General features: G+C 45.1%; 3 protein-coding genes across 3 annotated transcripts in view; all 3 read right to left on the bottom strand.

Moving 5' to 3' along the window:
- The window catches only part of LOC309550683 (uncharacterized protein), a 3,164,715-nt gene that overhangs the window by 2,057,493 nt on the left and 1,087,423 nt on the right, over nucleotides 1–19,799 (bottom strand). The window lies entirely within an intron of this gene.
- LOC309550699 (uncharacterized protein) overlaps nucleotides 1–19,799 on the bottom strand; it is a 114,845-nt gene that overhangs the window by 62,928 nt on the left and 32,118 nt on the right. The gene's annotated exons all lie outside the window — the stretch shown is intronic.
- LOC309550036 (uncharacterized protein) lies at nucleotides 8,393–18,954 on the bottom strand (the record flags this gene model as incomplete). The annotated part of the gene is made up of 7 exons (XM_082250505.1): nucleotides 18,813–18,954; nucleotides 18,551–18,685; nucleotides 18,341–18,464; nucleotides 18,133–18,224; nucleotides 13,622–13,679; nucleotides 9,718–10,014; nucleotides 8,393–9,216 (listed from the first exon to the last, which is right to left on the bottom strand). The coding sequence occupies exons 1-7, from the start codon at nucleotides 18,906–18,908 to the stop codon at nucleotides 8,393–8,395; spliced, it is 1,626 nt and encodes a 541-aa protein (XP_082106631.1). The 5' UTR covers nucleotides 18,909–18,954.

The following is a 19,799-nucleotide window of genomic DNA, read 5'->3' as shown; positions in this document are numbered from 1 at the left end:
AAAAAAAAAATGTAAAAAAAAAAATTGGGGAAAAAACAGCTTGGGGGGAACCCCATGACAGAATTAGGAAAAAAACGGCGTGGGGTCCCCTCCAAATTCCATACCAGGCCCTTTGGGTCTGGTATAGATTTCTAGGGGAACTCAATGGCAAAAAAAAAAAAAAGCGGGGGGTCCCCCCTAAAATCCACACTAGGCCCTTTGGGTCCAGTATAGATTTTAGGGAAAACTCCACGCCAAAATTAAAAAAAAAAGATGCTGTGGGGTCACCCCCTAAAATCCATACTAGACCCTTTTCCCATCATGCAGCCTGGCAGGCCTGGAAAGGGGGGGGGGGTGAGCTAGCATCGTACAGATACACCACTTTACAGGCAGACTAAGGGGACCCCCCAGACACAATATTTAAAGGAATAAAGGAATTTTTTATTTTTATAGTTTTACTTTAAGCATCATCAAAGTCACTGCTCCTTTAAAAACGATTGTTTTAAAAAAAAAATTGCATTGATACATGTCCCCTAGGGCAGCCCCCGGGTCCCCATACACTTTTTATGGCAATAACTTGCATATAAGCCTTTTTAAATGAGGACTTTTGATTTTTCATGTTCATGTCCTATAGACTTTCCTAGAGTTTGCATGTTCGCTAGAACTTTTTTCCTTTTCGAGATGTTCTGGTGCAAAACGAACATGGGGGTGTTTGGCCCATCACTATTGGCCAGCAAACTCGGTTAAACTAAACTAGGGTGACCAGACATCCCCAGTTTCCGGGGACAGTCCCTGGATTGAGGACACTGTCCCCGGACCAAGTTTATCCCCGGTTTTGTCCCAGGATTCAGGGCCGGATTAAGGTAGACAGGGCATCCCATGCTGGCTGAGAAACAACCTGGTGGCTCGAATGCCGAAGCCCCCTGCTGGACGATCTCACTGCCACTCCTGCTGCTGTTCAGTGGAGGAGAGGCAGAGCCAAGAATTCACTGTGTGGAGGGCTGAGACCGAGAGGTGAGCAGATAGGAAGGGGGGGGGGGGTCAGTTTGTATACAGGTGAGGACAGTGGGGGAGCAGGGGTCAGAGCTGATGCAGCTGCATGGAGAGATGGAAAGTTTAGCTGTTGTGGGGGAAAGGCTACGAGGTGGCTGCGGAGATAAACTGTGAGAGAATGGTGCAGAGGTGAGCTATGGATGTGGGGGCAGAAGTGTCCTCTGTGCATAGCAAACCTCTGAACCCTTTACTCTATGCCCAACACCTTCCTGTATATTATGTAGTCCTGTGCCTAGCGCTCTGTGTATTATGTAGTCCTGTGCCCAGCGCTCTGTGTATTATGCAGTCCTGTGACCAGCGCTCTATGTATTATGCAGTCCTGTGCCCAGCACTCTATGTATTATGCAGTTCTGTGCCCAGCGCTCTATGTATTATGCAATCCTGCGCCATTTGACAATAAAAAATGTCCCCGGATTTCATTTTAAAATTTGGGTCACCCTAACCTAAACCCCATAGAGAATTTGTGGGGTATTGTCAAGAGGAAGATGAGACACAACAGACTCAACAATGCAGACGAGCTGAAGCCCGCTTTCAAAGCAACTTCCAAGCTTCCATAACACCTCAGCAGTGCCACAGGCTGATCTCATCCATGCAATGCCGCATTGATGCAGTAATTCATGCAAAAGCACCACCGATCAAGTTTTGAGTGCATACTATACTGTACATGGACAGACTTTTCAGTAAGCCAACATTTCTGTATTAAAAATCTTTTTTTTTTTTTTTATTCGTCTTATGTAATATTTTAATTTTCTGAGACACTGAATTTTGGGTTGCAACTAGCTGTAAGCCATAATCATCAAAATTAAAAGAAAACTGCTTGAAATATATCACTCTGTGTGTAATGACTCTATATGAAATATGAAATTCACTTTTTGAATTTAATTACTGAAATAAATTAACTTTTTGGTGATATTCTAATTTTATGAGATGCACCTGTAGTACGCTCGGGCCAAGATTAACAATTGTTTTTTTTTTAAAAATAAAGTCTGGGGTTTCTTTCGCAGAAGTAACAGGTGTGGAAAAATTGGGCTTTGGGTGTTGGTGGTGCCTTCACACTATAACCCTATAGAGGTACATTCGATGAAAGTAAGAATTGGCTTTGCTGTCAAAATTGAAATTTGATGCACCTGTCAAACAGGTGCGGAAAAATTGGTCCTTGGGTGCCCATGAAATCTATACCAAAAAATTACTTCAAGATAAAATCAGCACCCACAAAGCTAGGCAGCCAAGACAGTCTTACAGAGATTCCAGACCCAAAAAACACTTAAGCAGTGACATCGGCATCAGGGGCTTGATAGCTGCTGTTAATCCAGGACTGATTCATTTTGAGAAATGTCAGCTGGTCAGTGGAGTCTGTGGACACACTCTTATCTGTCACAAAACCTCTGGTAGCACTGAATGCTCGTTCAGAAAGCGCGTGAGATGCAAGGCAGTCCAGCAGATCATTAGCATACCGTTTCTGGCCAGTGGTCTATTCCTATAACCAAGAAACCCAGTAGATGGTCTACTGGAAAGCTTTCCGTGTCTGTTTTTGCCCCTAGATAATCTTCCAACATATGATGCAGATGCTGCCGATGGGATCCTGAAGATGACAGCACTTAGGCGGCCCCCTTCTCCATCGCTCCTCCTCTGACCAACAGAAGCCTCAAAACTACTTTTGAGACAACAACCTACCAGTCTGTAACCTACCAGCCTAGAAGGGTGTTACATAAACTCCTCTTTAAAGTGTCAAGAGATTTCATCCTGTGCTCCCTCTGTGAGGGCAGGATGAGTTCCCAGACTTTCCCCTTGTTACAGTGGTCAAGGAGGGTTCCCAACCTATAATGATCCTTCTCCTTGAGGCCACAAATTCTTGGGTCCTTTCACAGGCTTAGAAAAATAAGTGAGCCCATGCACCGCAAGTTTGCAGAAGCAGAGTCCCCAGGTCACTGAGGATTACAGTAGCTGGAACTGCCTCCTCCCAGCCACGTACTACTCCCAAGGTTTCTGGGGACTGAAAACCATCTGTTGAGTATAGACGTATGTCTTCTTCTGCTTCTAAACCTCCAAAACTTCCAGAATCCTCCTCTTCCCTCTCCTCTTGTGTGTTCTGTGGCTTTGCAAGAATTGTATCTGCATAAAGTGGGCCTTGAGAGGAAAGGAAGTCCTCATCTTCCTCAAGTGCCCTTTCCATAATGCCTTGCACAGTATGCTCCAGCAGAAACACAACAAGAGGGATTGTGTCACTAATGCATGCATTGTCACAGCTCACCATCCTTGCCGCCTCATCAAATGGCGACAGTACAGTGCATGCTGTCATGAATCTGCAGTAATGTTTCATGCCCTGACTGTCTGCTTACCTCTCTGGTCTTTGTATCAGCTTTAGGGACCATGCTCTTACACCTGTGTGTTTAAGTAATCTTCTCTCAGCATGGCTCCACCTCAGCCTCTAACAGGACACTATTTTAACCCGCACAATGCAAGCCAGGCTTGCCCGAGCAACAATTTTGTGAAGGCTTCCCTGAGTTATTCTTGCTGTGTGCTCTACATCCGATTCCTGTGTACTGACTGGCTTATTTGCCTGACCATCTCTGTCTGCTTGTTGCCCGACCTTCAGCTCGTTCTTCTGACCATCCTAGTCTGCTTTTTGCCCCGACCTTTGGCTTGTTCTCCCGACTACCCCCTGTTGGCCTGGACTGCTGCTTCCTCTCCATCCACCAGAGCCAGCCGTGAGTCTGAGCTGGGAGACCCTGACCTGGAGTCAGCTGCAGCCAAGTCCATCCTCACCATCAGAGGCCCTGGTGAAAACCTGCTAGCTCCTAGACTCTGTGCCCTGGGGAATCTTATGCTCTAGCAGAGCTCTAGCTCCCTGTCCAGGACCGTGGCTGCAGCCATGTGTAGCTGCTTCTCTGAGCCATTGACTCTCAGCAGTCAGCCGCCGACAACCTCTACGGTGCGCTCCCCTTCACTTGGTCCCCAAGGTGACCTGACACATGCATTCTTTATCAGCAGCCATTGGGTTGGGGAAAAAATGCTGAGCTGCCCTGAGTCAGTCCTTGTGCCTGCTCATACATGCACTCATTGGCGGCCCTCTGCTGCATGTGCAGCTGCTGCAGCATTACCACAGTGGAGTTCCACCTGGTTTGCATGTCACAAATCAGGTGGTTTAGGGGCAGGTGAAATTCCCACTGAATTTCAGCCATCCAAACACTGGCTGTGTATGACTGCCTGAATTAGCTGCAGACTCTTCGGGCTTGCTTTAGAAGATCTTTCAACCCTGGGTACCTGTTTAAGAAATGCTGCACCACCAAATTGAGGACATGTGCAAGGCAGGGTTCATGTGTAAACTTTGCCAGTCAAAGGGCAGACAGAAGGTTAGTGCCATTATTACACACCACCATTCCTGGCTCAAGCTGCCTTGGCAGTAAAAACCTCTGGGCATGCCCCTGTAGAGCTGAAAGAATCTCTGCTCTGGTGAGGCTCCTGTCGCCTAGACAGATCAGCTGAAGCACTGCATGGCATTTTTTAGCCTGACTCTTTAAATAGCTCATTTAATGCGTAGGGGGTACTCGTGGTTCATAGGACAATTCATCAGAAGATGGAATTGAGGCGGAGGAGGGGGTGGGGCTGACAGATCTTGCATAATCACCACCAGTTCTATGGAGACATGGCAGCAAAAACAGCTCCAGGACTGAGCCCTGTCCTGCATCCTTCCTAGTTGCAAGCAGAGTTACCCAATGTGCTGTGAACTAAACATATTGCCCCAACCATGCTTGCTGGACCACATGTAAGCAGTAATGTGGACCTCGCGGGTAACTACCTTGCCCAACAATGCCAAAATATTGCCTTCCATGTGATGGTACAGAGCTGGAATGGACTTACGTGCAAAGAAATAGCAACTGGGAACCTGCCATTGTGGTACAGCACATTCTGCAAATTCTCAGAAGGGGGCAGAATCCACAAGACAGAAAGGCAGAAGTTGTAAAGCCAGCAATTTGGACAAGCTGGAATTTATATGCTGGGCATGTGGGTGGCAGGGAGTGTATTTTTTTGTTTAGATGTAGCAGATACATTTGCCTGCTATACTCTGCAGCTGGTGGTGTGCTGCTGGAAGATGTGTTGCAAGTACCTGTGACACCCTTTGCTTATACCATTATCCCTGTCAGTGGAGGCTGCTCAGAGGTCATGAGATATAGCCGGGGTAGACATGAAAGGTGAGGAGTAAGGAGGAGAGGAATTGTGTCCCTTTTGTGTGGCTTTCAGGTGCTCTTGCCAATTGGTTTAGTAGTAGGAGGTTAAATGCCTTGTCAAGCATGTGGTACCCAAATGGCTAGTGTTTTTCCCATGCTTGATCTGCTTGTGGCAGAGTGGCAACAGTGCAATCGGCTGCACATGTGCTAAAAATGGCCCACACAGCTGAGCTGTGGGAAGTGGCCGGAAGATAACAGCTCCACAATCTGATGGAATAGGGTGGCTGTCTCTGGAGGACATCTTGCCTCCTTGGTGGCATTTCTCCCCCTCAATTTCCTCCTCTGCTCTATCCGGCACCCAAGTCGCATCAGCGACCTCATCATCAGCACCCCCTCCATCCTCATCATCACTGGAGCCAACTTGGCAATACGCTATGGCTGAGGGAACGATTTTTCTCCCTTCCTCTACCTCAGTAATGTCTGTGCATCCTCAAAAAGCAAGTGGCTGGCACGGTGTTTAAATAATTCTGCTGACTCCTCCATGCATGGTGCTGGGGCTATGGCAGGAGTAGCTGTGGACTAGGAGGAAGAACAAGCCGCTATGGAAGCTGTGGTGGAATGCGCAACAATAACAATACACTAACACTACACTATACTGACACACTATACTAACACCCTACACTCAAGAGTCACAATAACACACAAACTCACTAGTAGCAAACTGAGCCCTGCTCCATCTATCTCCACTCAATCACTGTAAAGGCTTTCTATGGAAAGGAATCTTTTATAGCGTAGGATGGGACTATGGAGCACTGAGCCGTGATTGGAGAAAGTCATCATCACTTTGTTCAATCAGGGCTCTGACAGTGCTAATTGACCTGGTGTGAGGCTTCATCCAATCAGGGCCCTAGAAAGCACTGTGAAGCATTGCATTGTGCGGCGCTCGGCGGTGCAAACATCCCGCAGGCGATGTTGGGGCCAAACCTTTGCTTGGTTCAAACTGTTTGTCCATCTCACCAATGTAAGGGACCACTACACTGACCACTGAAATAAGGGGATTCTTCTTCCATTGGTCACCACCAATGTAAGGGATCACTACACTGACCACTAGGGATAGGCTCCAGGTTCAGTTTTTAGAGTTTAGGAATAAGTTGATCTTTCAAACCAAACTTTAGCTGTGCCACCCTCCTGTTTGCATGATGCGAGCATCAGACATAAAAGCTACTGTATATTTCTACCACTTCTACATATAACAGGCCCTTTGCTGTCACTGGTTTCTAATGAAGCAGCGGGTGCTTGCCCAGCCATGTCCCTAGGGACCGCTAATGTCACCATGAATACCTACCACATAAGCAATGGGGAGAAAATGGCATTGAAATCAATGCGCAAATATGGTCATTGAACATATTTAGGCGATGATGTCACCACTATCCCATCTCTTACTTTGTTAAGCTGATAACAGTTCAGGGACCATCATCAAGCTAGTGGTATTTTTGGGTACTATGTACCCCAGCATTATTTATGTATGGGGGCAGTATCTGGGGGCCTCATTATTGAGGGGGGCTTCCCGGTTCCAATAAGACCCCTGCTCTCAGAACCCCACAACCAGTCACCAACTTTGTGGAAAAGAAGTTCTTGTACTCATCAACATGTGGACAAGGTGTTTTGCAGAGGGGATCCACCCTGGAAAGACACAGAGGTTGACCAAATGAAGGGGGACGAGCATGTGGTCTCTTCCTCCTGAACCATACGAGGCAACATGCCTTAAACATGCGGAGTGCCCCCAGGCAAAGCACTGTGTCCCTATGTTGATGAGAAAATGGTGAAAAAGTAGAAAGTAAACACGGATGTTAGGGCGCAATTTGTGTACGATAAACACCTTTAAATTACAGCCATTTTATTTTACAGGGCCTCTTCTGTCAGAAAATATATGTTTGGGGGTTTTGACTAACCTTCAGGCTCAAAATGTGCATTTTAACATGTGTGTAAAAAGTTGCAAAAACAGCTCTGGTAATGAGACAGTGTGAACTAGATGGAATCACTCTCCTGCAGTCACACTATTAACATTCAAGCTCCTCATAGCTGCAGCCCAGTAATAATATTTTTAGATCTATTCATATAGCTGCTATGTAGCACTTACCCCCGAAGAAGCCACTGGATTTCCTATTCAGTGCAGAAGCAACCAGGCACACAGCAAACAGTTCACTCAGACCGGCTCAGAAAACAGTCCAGAGGATGTCTTTTTGAGTTTTATTGCTGTAGAACTTGAACAGAAGGAGTATCCCACTTACAAGGGACAAAAAAGGGGAAATCAACAGCTTAACAATAATTACATGTTACATTCCATATGAATAAAGAGTTAAACAAGTGCTCAACAAAACACAGTGTCCGTGGATGAAGCATCATCCCTGCAAGGAATACCCTTCATCTCTATATCAGTAATTCTACTTAACTAGTACCATAAGACCAGTGAAACAAGCCCTGCACTCTCACTAAAGATGCATGTCAATAAAGTAATTCTACACAAACAATGATCTTTCCCCGTAGTCAATCTTCCAAGTCTCTGGAATGAAACAAATAGAGATACATCCTAACTAAACCATATGATTTGCCGTTTTTTCGCTTTTATTCACTGGGAGAACTTCTCCTCATATTAATTTTTTTGCTTACTTCTTATTTATTTAGGATAGATTTTCACTTTTTAAGTTGATTGTTTGAACCATTCATGTATTTGCAATGTGGTATATGCTTCATTAAGAATACCGATTGGTGATTGAGAAGCTCCCCTAGTCACTTTTTGCATTAACCTTTTTGAGTCTTCTATTCAGACTTCACTTGGTAGTGGCTCTCAAACTATTTAAATGTGTAATATTTACACAGTAATCCACCTGTTTGTTCATTTAGTGGTATTGGTTAGTACCATTTTTATTTTATTCACAATGCTGGGTGGGTCAGCGCAGGATTCCTCTCCTTATAAAACCTGATCTTATGAACTGTTCTTACATGATGAAGATCAGCCATGGAGTATATCTGAGGTGTATATCAGGGTGTGCTTCTTCCCCACGAGAGCTGTGATGTCCAGCAACATTCATATAGAAGACATTTCCTGCATTCAAGGCACTAATACACCTTGAGGCTTGTGTGGGATCCCTGTGTACAGGAAAACAGGACATCAGTGAGTAACATTTGCCTCACTCAGGACAGGAAAGTGTCTTTTTCCTCGTGTGAGATCTCTGATGTTTATAAAGATGGGACCTCTGTGAAAAACATTTCCCACACTCAGAACAGGAATATGGCTTCTCCCCCGTGTGGGACCTCTGATGCAAGACAAGATATGATTTTTGTGCAAAACATTTCCCGCACTCAGAACAGAAATACGGCTTTTCTCCCGTGTGCGATCTCTGATGATTACGAAGATGGCACCTTTCTGCAAAACATTTTTCGCAGTCAGGACAGGAAAAGGGCTTTTCCCCCTTGTGAGATCTCTGATGTCTGTAAAGATGGGACATCTGTGAAAAACATTTTCTGCACTCAGGACAGGAATATGGCTTTTCTTTTGTGTGAGACCTCTGATGTATGACCAGTTCTGCTTTTCGTGTAAAGCATTTCCCACAGTCAGAACAGGAATACAGATTCTCCCCTGTGTGCAATTTCTGATGATTACGAAGGCGGCACATTTCTGGAAAACATTTTCCACACTCAGGACAGGAATATGGCTTCTCCCCAATGTGAGATCTCTGATGTCTGTAAAGATAGGACTTCTGTGAAAAACATTTTCCACACTCAGGACAGGAATACGGCTTTTCCTCTGTGTGAGACCTCTGATGTGATACAAGTACTGATTTTAGTGCAAAACATTTTCCACACTCAGAACAGGAATACGGCTTCTCACCTGTGTGTGATCTCTGATGATAATGAAAATTGGACTTTTGTGTAAAACATTTCCCACACTCAGAACAGGAATAACGTTTCTCACCTGTGTGCAATTTTCGATGATGATTAAGACCGGACTTATCTGAAAAACATTTTCCACACTCGGGACAGGAAAACGGCTTCTCCCCTGTGTGAGATCTCTGATGTCTGACAAGTTCAGATTTTTGTACAAAAGACTTCCAGCACTCAGAACAGGAATATGGCTTCTCACCTGTGTGTGATCTCCAATGATAATGAAAATAGGACTTCTGTGTAAAACATTTCCCGCACTCATTACAGGAATAACGTTTGTCACCTGTGTGCAATTTCCGATGATGATTAAGACTGGACTTATCTGAAAAACATTTTCCACACTCAGGACAGGAAAATGGCTTCTCCCCTGTGTGAGTTCTCTGATGTAGGACAAGTGCCGATTTTTGTAAAAAAGATTTCCAGCACTCAGAACAGGAATACGGCTTCTCCTCCGTGTGAGACCTTTGATGTGTGACAAGATCTGATTTATTTACAAAACATTTCCTGCACTCAGGACAGGAAAATGGCTTCTCCATGTGAGATCTCTGATGTCTGTGAAGATGGGACATATATGAAAAACATTTCCCGCACTCAAGGCAGGAATATGGCTTCTCCCCTGTGTGAGATCTTTCATGCACAATAAGTTGGGATTTAAATTGAAATCCCTTCCCACACTCAGTACAGGAAAACCTCTTATCTGTTGGAAGGATGGCACCGTCCCTCACAGTCTGAGGTTCCTCAGGATAAGAGGAATACAATGGTCCATCTACACTGTGTGGTTGCGGATGGACATTTGAGGCAGCCGGGTTTTCTTCTGGACTATACACTGTGATGTCCTCTGAGGTTTTCCTCATTTCTTGTCCAAGCACTAAAATAGAAATAAAAAGATCACTACTGAGGAATTAGAAACTGCAATGCTGCAAGGGAAAGGTAATTATGTTGCTTACCCTGACTCACACACGCGAGAGGCATGGCTTTATAAATGCAGAGAGTATGAGCTCAGATTATTGGACCTTACTAAAAAGAAGATGCTTTATGCCACCCAAAAAACTGTTGAACATGGAAACAAAGCTGGCTGTTTAATTGCTTACTTAGCTAGGCCTGACTCTGTCCCCACTTCTATTCCCTGTATTCAATTATCTACTGGCACTGCCCCTCACAAGGTTCTGATGCTTTCCTGTCTTTATTCCGATATTTATGGGACCACAGTTCAATAGTATAACAAATATATGAGTATTTGGCTCAGGTATCCCTATCTTCTTCTAGACTTAAGGAATTGGATGCACCTCTTTTTATTGAGGAGATTGTCATTTCCATTTCGTAACCACCTGCTCACAAAACTCCAGGCCTCAATGGCTTTGCAGCTAAATGTTGTGCTCAATTAAAAACAATTACTGAGCCCCTTTCTTCTTCATACATTTAATGAGGCACTGGTCGCAGGTGTTCTCCCTCTCTCTATGCAGGAAGCATTGATTGTTCTTAAATGTGACTCTTATAGGCCAATTTCCCTAATTAACGTGGATGTAAAGGTTCTATTGAAAGTATTGGTGAATCGATTGAACAAGGTGGTTCTAAACTTGGTGAAAGGTGATCAGGGTGGTTTAAATCTGGTCGTTCCACTAAATGAACATTCATATATTATTTAAAAATTTGCTCTATACTAACCCTGTAGCCAAAATTAGAATCAACTCACATATTACTGATGTCTTGCCTATACATGGAGGCACTCGACAGGGGTGCCCCCTGTTCCCTCTTTTATATGCCCTGGTGATAGAGCCTCTTGTCATTCGTATCCGTAATTCCTCCACTATTAGAGGTCTTCCCATTGGTACAATAGAGGAGCGTACTTCTCTCTATGCAGATGACACCTTGGTTTACTTAGCTGATTCCCATGACTTATTACACTCTTTAATAGTTGAAATTACTACTAATGATGGGCCAAACATCCCCCCCTGTTCGGTTCTCACCAGACCATCTTGAACAGGGGAAAAGTTCTAGCGAACATTCGAAGTCTATGGGACACGAACATGAAAAATCAAAAGTCCTCATTTTAAAGGCTTATAAGCAAGTTATTGCCATAAAAAGGAGTATGGGGACCCGGGTACTGCCCTGGGGGACAAGTATCAAAAACGCGAATAGGCAGTCCACAGGAAGCGTTCACTGAGAGCAGAGTTTTTTTTCCTTTTTACAAGTTGGTGGGCAGCGTGATTGACGATGGATTACATCGGGGGACACAATTTTTTTATTTTTAACTAAAGAACTAAGGAATTTGTCTACACTTTGTTTGTTTGCACCCCAAAGCATCCTCCCCATGTTGAGGGCAAGTGGCCTGGTATGGTTCAGGAGGAGGGGGGGCGCGCTCACCCCCCCCCACTTTCCTGGCCTGCCAGGCTGCATGCTCCGATAAGGATCTGGTATGGATTTTGGGGGGCCCCACACAGTTTTTTTTCTAATTTTGGTGTAGAGTTCCCAAAGGGCCTGGTATAGATATGGGGGGGGGACCCCACATCGTTTTTTTTCTTAATTCGGTCATAGGGTTCCCCTTAAAAGCCATACAAGACCCAAAGGGTGCTCCAAGCTGTTTTTACCCCAATTTTTTTTTATTTACATTTTCTTTTTACAATTATTTTTTTGAATTTAGCTCTCAGCGGGGAAGCCTCAACAACCTATTGACTGTGCGCTCGGCAGGCGAACATCCCGTTAAGTGCCGAGAAGGTTCAGGTGTTAAGCGATGTTTAGGTCAAACTTATGCTTGGCCCAAAGTGTTCACCCATCCCTAGTGGTGCCTGAACACTGAAACCCCTCACAGTTACTCTTGCTGGGTGCAGAAACAGGCCATGCTGTTAAAAATGAGAAACAAAAATTGAAATTACATGTACTTGTCATACAGGTACAGAAAAATTGGGCCTTGGGTGTTTGTGGTGCCGTAAACCAAAAACATTGTTTGAAGCTAGCATAATCAAGATTCAGGAACAGGATAGGCCGCATAGGCAGTCTTCAAGGGATCCTAGATACCTAGAAAATTCAAATATGTTACATCATCATCAGGGGCTTGATAGCTGCTGTTGATCCAGGACCGATTCATTTTGATAAATGTCAGCCGGTCAACAGAGTCTGTGGACACTCTTATCCGTCAAAAGCCTCCAGCAGCACTGAAAGCACGCCGAAAGCAAAACAGGCCAAAAGCTCGATTGCATATTGAGCAAGTTCTGGCCAGGGGTCCATCTTCAAGACCCAGTAACCCAGTGGATGCTCAGTTGGAATGGTCTCCAAGTCTGCTCTTGCCCCTAGATAATTCTGCACCATATGCTGCAGACGTGCCGATGGTTGCTTAAACAGAACAGCCCTGGGCGCTGAGGAATAAAGAATTGTTTAAAGGCATCGGTCAGCTGGCTCCCTTCTCCACCGCTCCTCCTTTGACTGAACGAAGCCTCAGAAACACGTTGTCCAGGAAATGGTTACCTCCCAGTGTCTGGAAAGGGGTTACACAAATTTTTCTTCAAGGCGTCCTCAAGAGGTTTCATCCTCTGCTCTCTCAGAGAAGGCAGGATGAGCTCTGCAACTTTACCCATGTAAAAGGGATCAAGAAGGGTTGCCAATCAGTAATGATCCCTCTCCTTGATACCACGAATCCTCGGGTCCTTTCACAGACTTTGCAGCATTAGGGAGCCCATGCAGCCTAAGATTGAGGAGGCATGAGACTCTAAGTCCCCTGGGTCACTAAGGATGACATTGTCCAGAGCAACCTCTCCCCAGGCATGTACAACTCCTGGGGTTTCTGGGGAATGAAAACCATCCCTTGAAGACTGCTGTATGTTATCCTCTACATCCATGCTGCCATAATCCTCCTCCTCTTCCTCCTGTGTGTTTTGTGGCCTCGCAGGAATGTTATCTGCATAAAGGGCCTTGTGAAGAAAGGAAGTCCTCCTCTTTCTCTCGCTGTTCTGCCTCAAATGCCCTGTCCATGATTTCACGAAGCGTGTGCTTCAGCAGGAAGACTCGAGGGACAGTGGCACTGATGCATGCATTGTCGCAGCTCATCATCCTTGTGGCCTCCTCAAATGGTGACAGGACGGGGCATGCATCCTTTATCAAAAGCCACTGGCGTTGCGAAAAGTAGCCAGGCTCCCCTGAGCCTGTCTTTGTGCCATACTCACACAGATACTCATTGATGGCCCTCTGCTGCGTGTGCAGCCGCTGCAGCATTGCAAATGTTGAGTTCCACCTGGTGGGCATGTCACAAATAAGGCGGTTGGTGGGCAGGTTGAATTCCCATTGAATGTCAGCCAGCTGGGCACTAGCATTTTAGGACCGCCGGAAATGGCCACAGACTTTTCTGACCTGCCTCAGAAGATCTTGTAAGCCCGGGTACCTGTTCAAGAAATGCTGCACCACCAAATTCAGAACATGTGGCAAGCATGGAACATGTGTCAAGAGTCCCTGTCAGAGGGCAGAGACAAGGTTGGTGCCATTACCGCAAACACCCATTCCTGGCTCAAACTGCCGTGGCGTCAACCACCTCTGAGCCTGCACCTGCAGAGGTGACAGAATCTCTGGCCCGGTGTGGCTCCTGTCCCCTAGACAGACCAACGGAAGCACTGCATGACATCTTTTAGCCTGACATCTCGTAGCCCCTTGAACGCTTAGGGAGCACTGCTGGTTCAGAGGACAATTCAGCAGAAGAGGACATAGAGGAACAAGAAGAGGAGGGGGTGGAGCAGACAGATGTGGCAGAATCACCACCAAAGTTTTGGAGGCATGGTGGCGGAACAAGCTCCAGCCCTGAACCCTGTCCTGCATCCTTCCCAGCTGCCAGCATAGTTACACAGCGCGCCGTAAAGGAAATGTAATGTCCCTGACCATGCCTGCTGGACCATGAGTCAGCAGTAATTTTAACCTTCCTGCTCACCGCTCTGCCCAAGGAGGCCACATTGCCATCCACATAATGGTACAGAACTTGGAATGGCCTTACGTGAAATAATTTTTTTATTTTTTTGCGGTTCAGCAACTGGGGTTAGCAAAATTTGCCTGCTGGTCAAATTAACAGGTGGTGTACTACTAGCAGATTGGGTGCAAGTTCCTGTGGCACCCATTGCTATAACATCATCCCTCTCAGTGCAGGTATTTGAGAAGACTTGAGGTATAGTAGGGGTAGAGATCCCAGATGAGGAGCAGGAAGTCTGCATTTTATTATGATGTGGGTCTTTCAGGTGCTGTTGCCAATGGACTGCATACCAGGTTGTCATATGTCTTGTCAAGCATGTGGTGTCCAAGCGGCTGGTGTTCTGGCCACGCTTGATCCGCTTCAGACAGAGATTGCAAACAGCAACGCTGCGGTCTGCTGCACGTGTTGAAAAAGGCCCACACCAATAAACTTTTGGAAGTCAGCGGGGAGTAAGCAGCGCCCTACGGTGTGATGCAATAGGGTGGCTGCCCTTATGTCGGTCCCTGGAGGACATCCTGCCTCGTTGGAGTATTGCCGCCGCCTCCTCCTCACTTTCCTCCTCTATTCTCCCAGGCACCCAAGTACGGTCAGTGACCTCATCATCCCCTCCCTCCTAGTCACTACACTGACTGCACTACACTGTGTTACACAAGATGAATCAGCCCTACACTACACTACACTGAGTGCATTAAACATCAAAGCATAATCCACTAACTACCCTGCATAATCTCCACTCTTAACACACTACACATGGCTGCAGTGTAAGCAGCCTTTTATAGTGTGGGGCTAGGACTTAGCCCCTGAGCCATGATTGGCTAAAGGCACCCTGCCTTTGGGCAATCATGGCTCTGACAGGACATTGTACTGTGATTGGCCGAAGTATACAGGTCAGGTGCATGCTTTGGCCAATCACAAGCACTTAATGCACTGCAATCGCGCAGTGCATTATGGGGCGCTCATCGGCGGGCGAACTTCCCACTGAGCGCCCCATTTGTTCATGTGTTCGGTGAACACACGAACACCCGATGTTCGAGTCGAACATTAAGCCCATCACTAATTACTACATTTGGTAATTACTCTGGTTTTCGGGTAAACTGGGACGAATCTAGATTATTCCCCTTAGACCAGATGGCTAGGTCTAGAATTCACCCGTGGTCCAGATTGCTAGTTGTAACCCTATTTAAGCACTTGGGTGTCAAGGTTCAATTACCTTCATCTTAACATACATATATTATATTACCAATAAGGTGTGTCCTTTGATAACCCAGTTGCAGCTTCAAACCAGGCAGTGGATGGACCTGCCATTAGATCTAATGGGCAGGGTCAATATACTTAACTTCCTGCCCACATGACATCATATGACATTGTGCCAATATCTGGATGATGCCCACAGCTACATGCATCATCCAGAAATCTTGCTCAGCTGGCGATTCCCTCTTTTGTAAAAGCAGTCCCGGTAGCAAAAATTGCTTTTACAGTAAATGGGAGGGAAGTCCCACAGTCCCACCCCCCCCCTCTCCCATGCGATCAGACAGCTTGAGATCTGATTCAGTGGTGGTGCTGGGTTACCACAGAGCTCAGTGAGGACCAGATGGCCCCCGGCTATCTCTACGATCCTGGGAGGCCAAAAGCAACGTCATGACGCCGCTTTCGGCTCTGGCAGATGTAAAAACTGCCTTTTTTTTTATTTTCCAGGGTAGAGGCGATATCTGGGGTCTTAGATCTCCATAAAGAGGACCTGTCATGCCTTATTTTTTTTTTATTTTTACAAGGGATGTTTAGATCCCTTGAACAACGGCTGAATGCTCTGCAAATAAACAAAGACTTGGGTGTGTGTAGATATCCTCTTCATTCTGACGCGTTTGAGAAAAGGCTTCTTTCTTTCATCAGGGGTAGAGTAGAGGAAAGATGGCACAATTATTCATTTAGCAAGTATGTGACACCAATAGCAGTCGTAATTTAATTTAGAATTAGTTGATCATCATCCATCATCGCCAACTGATAAAACTACACCGCCTGGTATGGGGTGTAAGGGCCCTGAACATCTAAAATTGGGATTATCCAGTCGCAAAACACACATCAGCCCAAGGAGTTTATTAAGGGGGGGGGGGGGGGGGGACTGATATTGAGTACTTCAAGAGGTCCTGAGTGTGTGGGGCTGAGAGATTACCATATAGGTAAATGGTGAATTTCCTGCCCAGGTCATTCAGCCGTTGTTCATAGATTTTATATAAGCACGATACATACCTTTGAGAAAGTCACGTGTGTTGTGACGAAACGCTTCGGGAGTAGCCGGGTGACGTCACTTCCGGTCTTCGGCCGAGACCGGTAGTTCACATTCTGATGCTGTTTGATCCAGGGACCCCACGGTCCTACCTGTCACTTACCTGCAATTATGTATTGACCTGTAAGTTACTACTTTTTAATAATAAATCCTGCTTTTATATACTACACCATGAAGATGCTTATTTGTTTATCATGAGCTGACCTCTTACTATTATGGCAGAATTCTTACAACTGGATTGTTTTGAATAGGCATATTATCCTCTATTAAAAAGGTGAGCGGCCATTGCCCCCATTGGTTAGATAAATGCTTGTTTTCTTTGGGATTCTGCATGGATGACACTTCTATCACTGATTATCACCACTTAATACCTGTGGAATTCTATATATATTTTTGATACATTTTTCACAGACTTTTATGGACATAATATATATATATATATTTTTTTTGAGAATATTTTTATATTTTTCCCTTTCACTTTTTATTCCATTACCTCTATGTGGGTTCAACTATTCACTTGTGTTTTCATTTTAGCATGTTTTGCACTTTATTGTCTATTTATATTCTATATACTTGAACACTTGGATTTATCTGATGGTCTTTATATGCAGCTTTTTGCTTTGGCGCTGATTTGATTATGTTTTTAATATGATATAATAAAGTACGGATATTCTTTTATCCTAGCATTATGATTCTCAGTTGACTTTAAAGTCCCCATTTTGTTGAGGTATCTCCTTTTGTACTTAGAAAAAATGCTAAGACGGCCTGATCCTACTAAGCTAATTTCTACCTACTACTCTGCCTTCGTGACAGATTCCAATCCTAGGTTCATCGCTGCTCAGGTATAATTGGATATATAATTTACAGACGTGGATCGGACTGAATTTAGTGACATCTACAAGAATTCTGTTATTTCCTCCGAACGTAGAATCACAAAGTCTTTCATCAATCTCACCTTACTCCTGCTCCATTACATAAAACGGGTTTACGACCCTCAGCAGAATCTTTCAGAGGTTGCAGATTTCTTGCACGGTTTCTGGTCCTGTCCGGTAGTCCAAAGATTTTGGGAGGAATGAGGTTCTTTTAATTCTTCCACGCTGGGCTTAACTAAAGTTTTACATCCTGAAAACTGTCTCCTGGGAATCTTTGGAGACCTGACACTTTCTCAATATGCCAAAATATTATTACACATACTTTTTTTGCTAAGAAAATACTTTTAATGTCCTACAAAAGGTCAGTTTTACCTACACTGGCTTATACTTATTAATGACTCCCTCCCTTCTTATAAACTCAGGAACTTAGAAAAAAAATAGTTTAATAAAATATGGGGTAGATGGCTTTCTAATTCTCCTACTTTGACCTTTCTACATCCAAACATTTGTTGTCTTTTTAGGGTTATGGATGGGGAACACAGCTAATGACCAGGGTATTACAGGCTGATATCACCCAGACCTTGCCCTACTCTGGACCAATCAGTGAGCAGTATGGGTGGAGGAATGTATTTAGTGTTAATGACCCACCTGTGCTGATCTCTGTAGAAGTGTCCTCCTCTATAAATGTCCCCGTTATTCCATCCTCCTCCATGGACTGCTCATCATCCCTCACATACCTCTCTTCTTCTTCTGCTTTACCCTCAACTTTAGAATCTCTCAGGTTTCCACTCTGAATATATAATAAAAATGACATCAATGGTAACAATGCAGATGATGTACAGATCCTAATGATCCTATCAGTGATTGTTCCTCATCTACCTGATGATGGTGAGGGATGGTGTGACCTTCCTGTGTTGAATCCCGGGAATACAGAGGACGGGGACATCTCTCTGGTGGGTTCCCATTACTGGATCCATCTGTAGGAAACACACACACTGACTGAATACATTGTTTCTATGTGTTTATCAGATGATGGGGGATCTAGGTGGACCCTCCGTACTGCTCTCTCCTTTACAATAAAGTCTCCTCTTACCCGGTGATGTGAGGGGCGGCTGATTCTCCATCATGACGTCCTTGTAGAGATCCTTGTGTCCTTCTAAATACTCCCACTCCTCCATGGAGAAATACACAGAGACATCCTGACACCTTATAGGAACCTGACACACACAATGATACAGTCACCATCCAGACACATCCCTTGTCTGTTACTGGATAATGTCCCAGAATTCCCAGCACTGCTCACCTCTCCTGTCAGCAGCTCCACCATCTTCTTGGTGACTTCTAGAATCTTCTGCATGTTGTGTCTCTCAGGTTTTAGGGAGTCACATGGAGGCACTGTGATGGTCATATGATCACCTGACTTCAGAAGAGGAAATCTCTGTATTGAGGAACCAATATGAATATCATGTTAGAATCCCAGAATCCTCCTCACATCTCTGGTCAGGTCTGTGTTTTATTAATAGAGATAAGAGTGATGTCATGTGACCTCCCAGAACCCTCCTCACCTCTCCGGTCAGCAGGTAGATGATCTCCAGGGTGAGGTTTAGTATCTTCTCAGTCATGTGACTCCGGTCCGCCTCCATCCTCATTGATGTGGTCATGCGACCTATGCAGGTCTTCTGTAGACAGAGAATTATCTGGACAGTATTGGTTGTACAATATTAGGATGGAGATGTAAGGGGTTAATAGACCCCTATCTAGCGCACGTGTAGAGAGCTGCTTGACTCTAGTACTCTAGCCAGACGTGGCTCTTTTGATGGCTGCATCTGGCTCGCAGACAAATAGGGTCTCCTGCTATGAGTATATCATTATTAGCCCCGAGTCGAGTCCATGCCTGCGCGCTGCGGCCACACTGGTTGCTAGTATGCCGCTTGGCGTCTAGCAACCAGTGATGTCACGTGACGTCAGCGTCAGGTGAAGGTTTTACCCCCTTAATGACCAGGCCATTTTTTGCAATTCGTCACTGCGCTACGTACTTAAATAAAGGTTCCCGACCCCTGAAATATAGTGTATGGCTCTCACAGAATTACATTTGAAAATATGTGGTGTTCATGGTTCCCGACCCCTGCTCTAGTATTTGTATTTTTAATAGCTGTTGCTTGCAGAGTTACCAAAGCTATAATACACGCTAAGATTGAAGTCACACTATAATGTGTATAAGGACCCAAAACACCCCCTCAAGAAAAAGTTGGCAAACTCACATGTTGTTAGTGCTGTTTGCTGACATCTAATGGTCAAGAAGGCTTTTTTTCAGTGGGAACTGTATATGTATATAATAGCAAGGGGTGCTGGAATATCTTTTGTTGCTGGAAGGGGTCAATAGTTGGGAGGGTCTGTTGCTGCTGGTGGGGCATCTATTGTTGCTGGTGGGGGATCTATTAGTGCTGATGGGGGGAAATCTACTGTTTAGGGAGGTGTCTATTGTTGCTAGGGGGGTCTATGGTTGAGTGAGGGGTCTTTCGTTGCTGGGGGATCTAATGTTGAGGGAGGTG

The sequence above is a fragment of the Pelophylax lessonae genome (assembly GCF_965119305.1).
Source record: "Pelophylax lessonae genome assembly, chromosome: 3".
NCBI classification, from domain to species: domain Eukaryota; kingdom Metazoa; phylum Chordata; class Amphibia; order Anura; family Ranidae; genus Pelophylax; species Pelophylax lessonae.
Note: the sequence above shows the minus strand (reverse complement) of the source record. Positions and strands in the feature narration are given on the sequence as shown.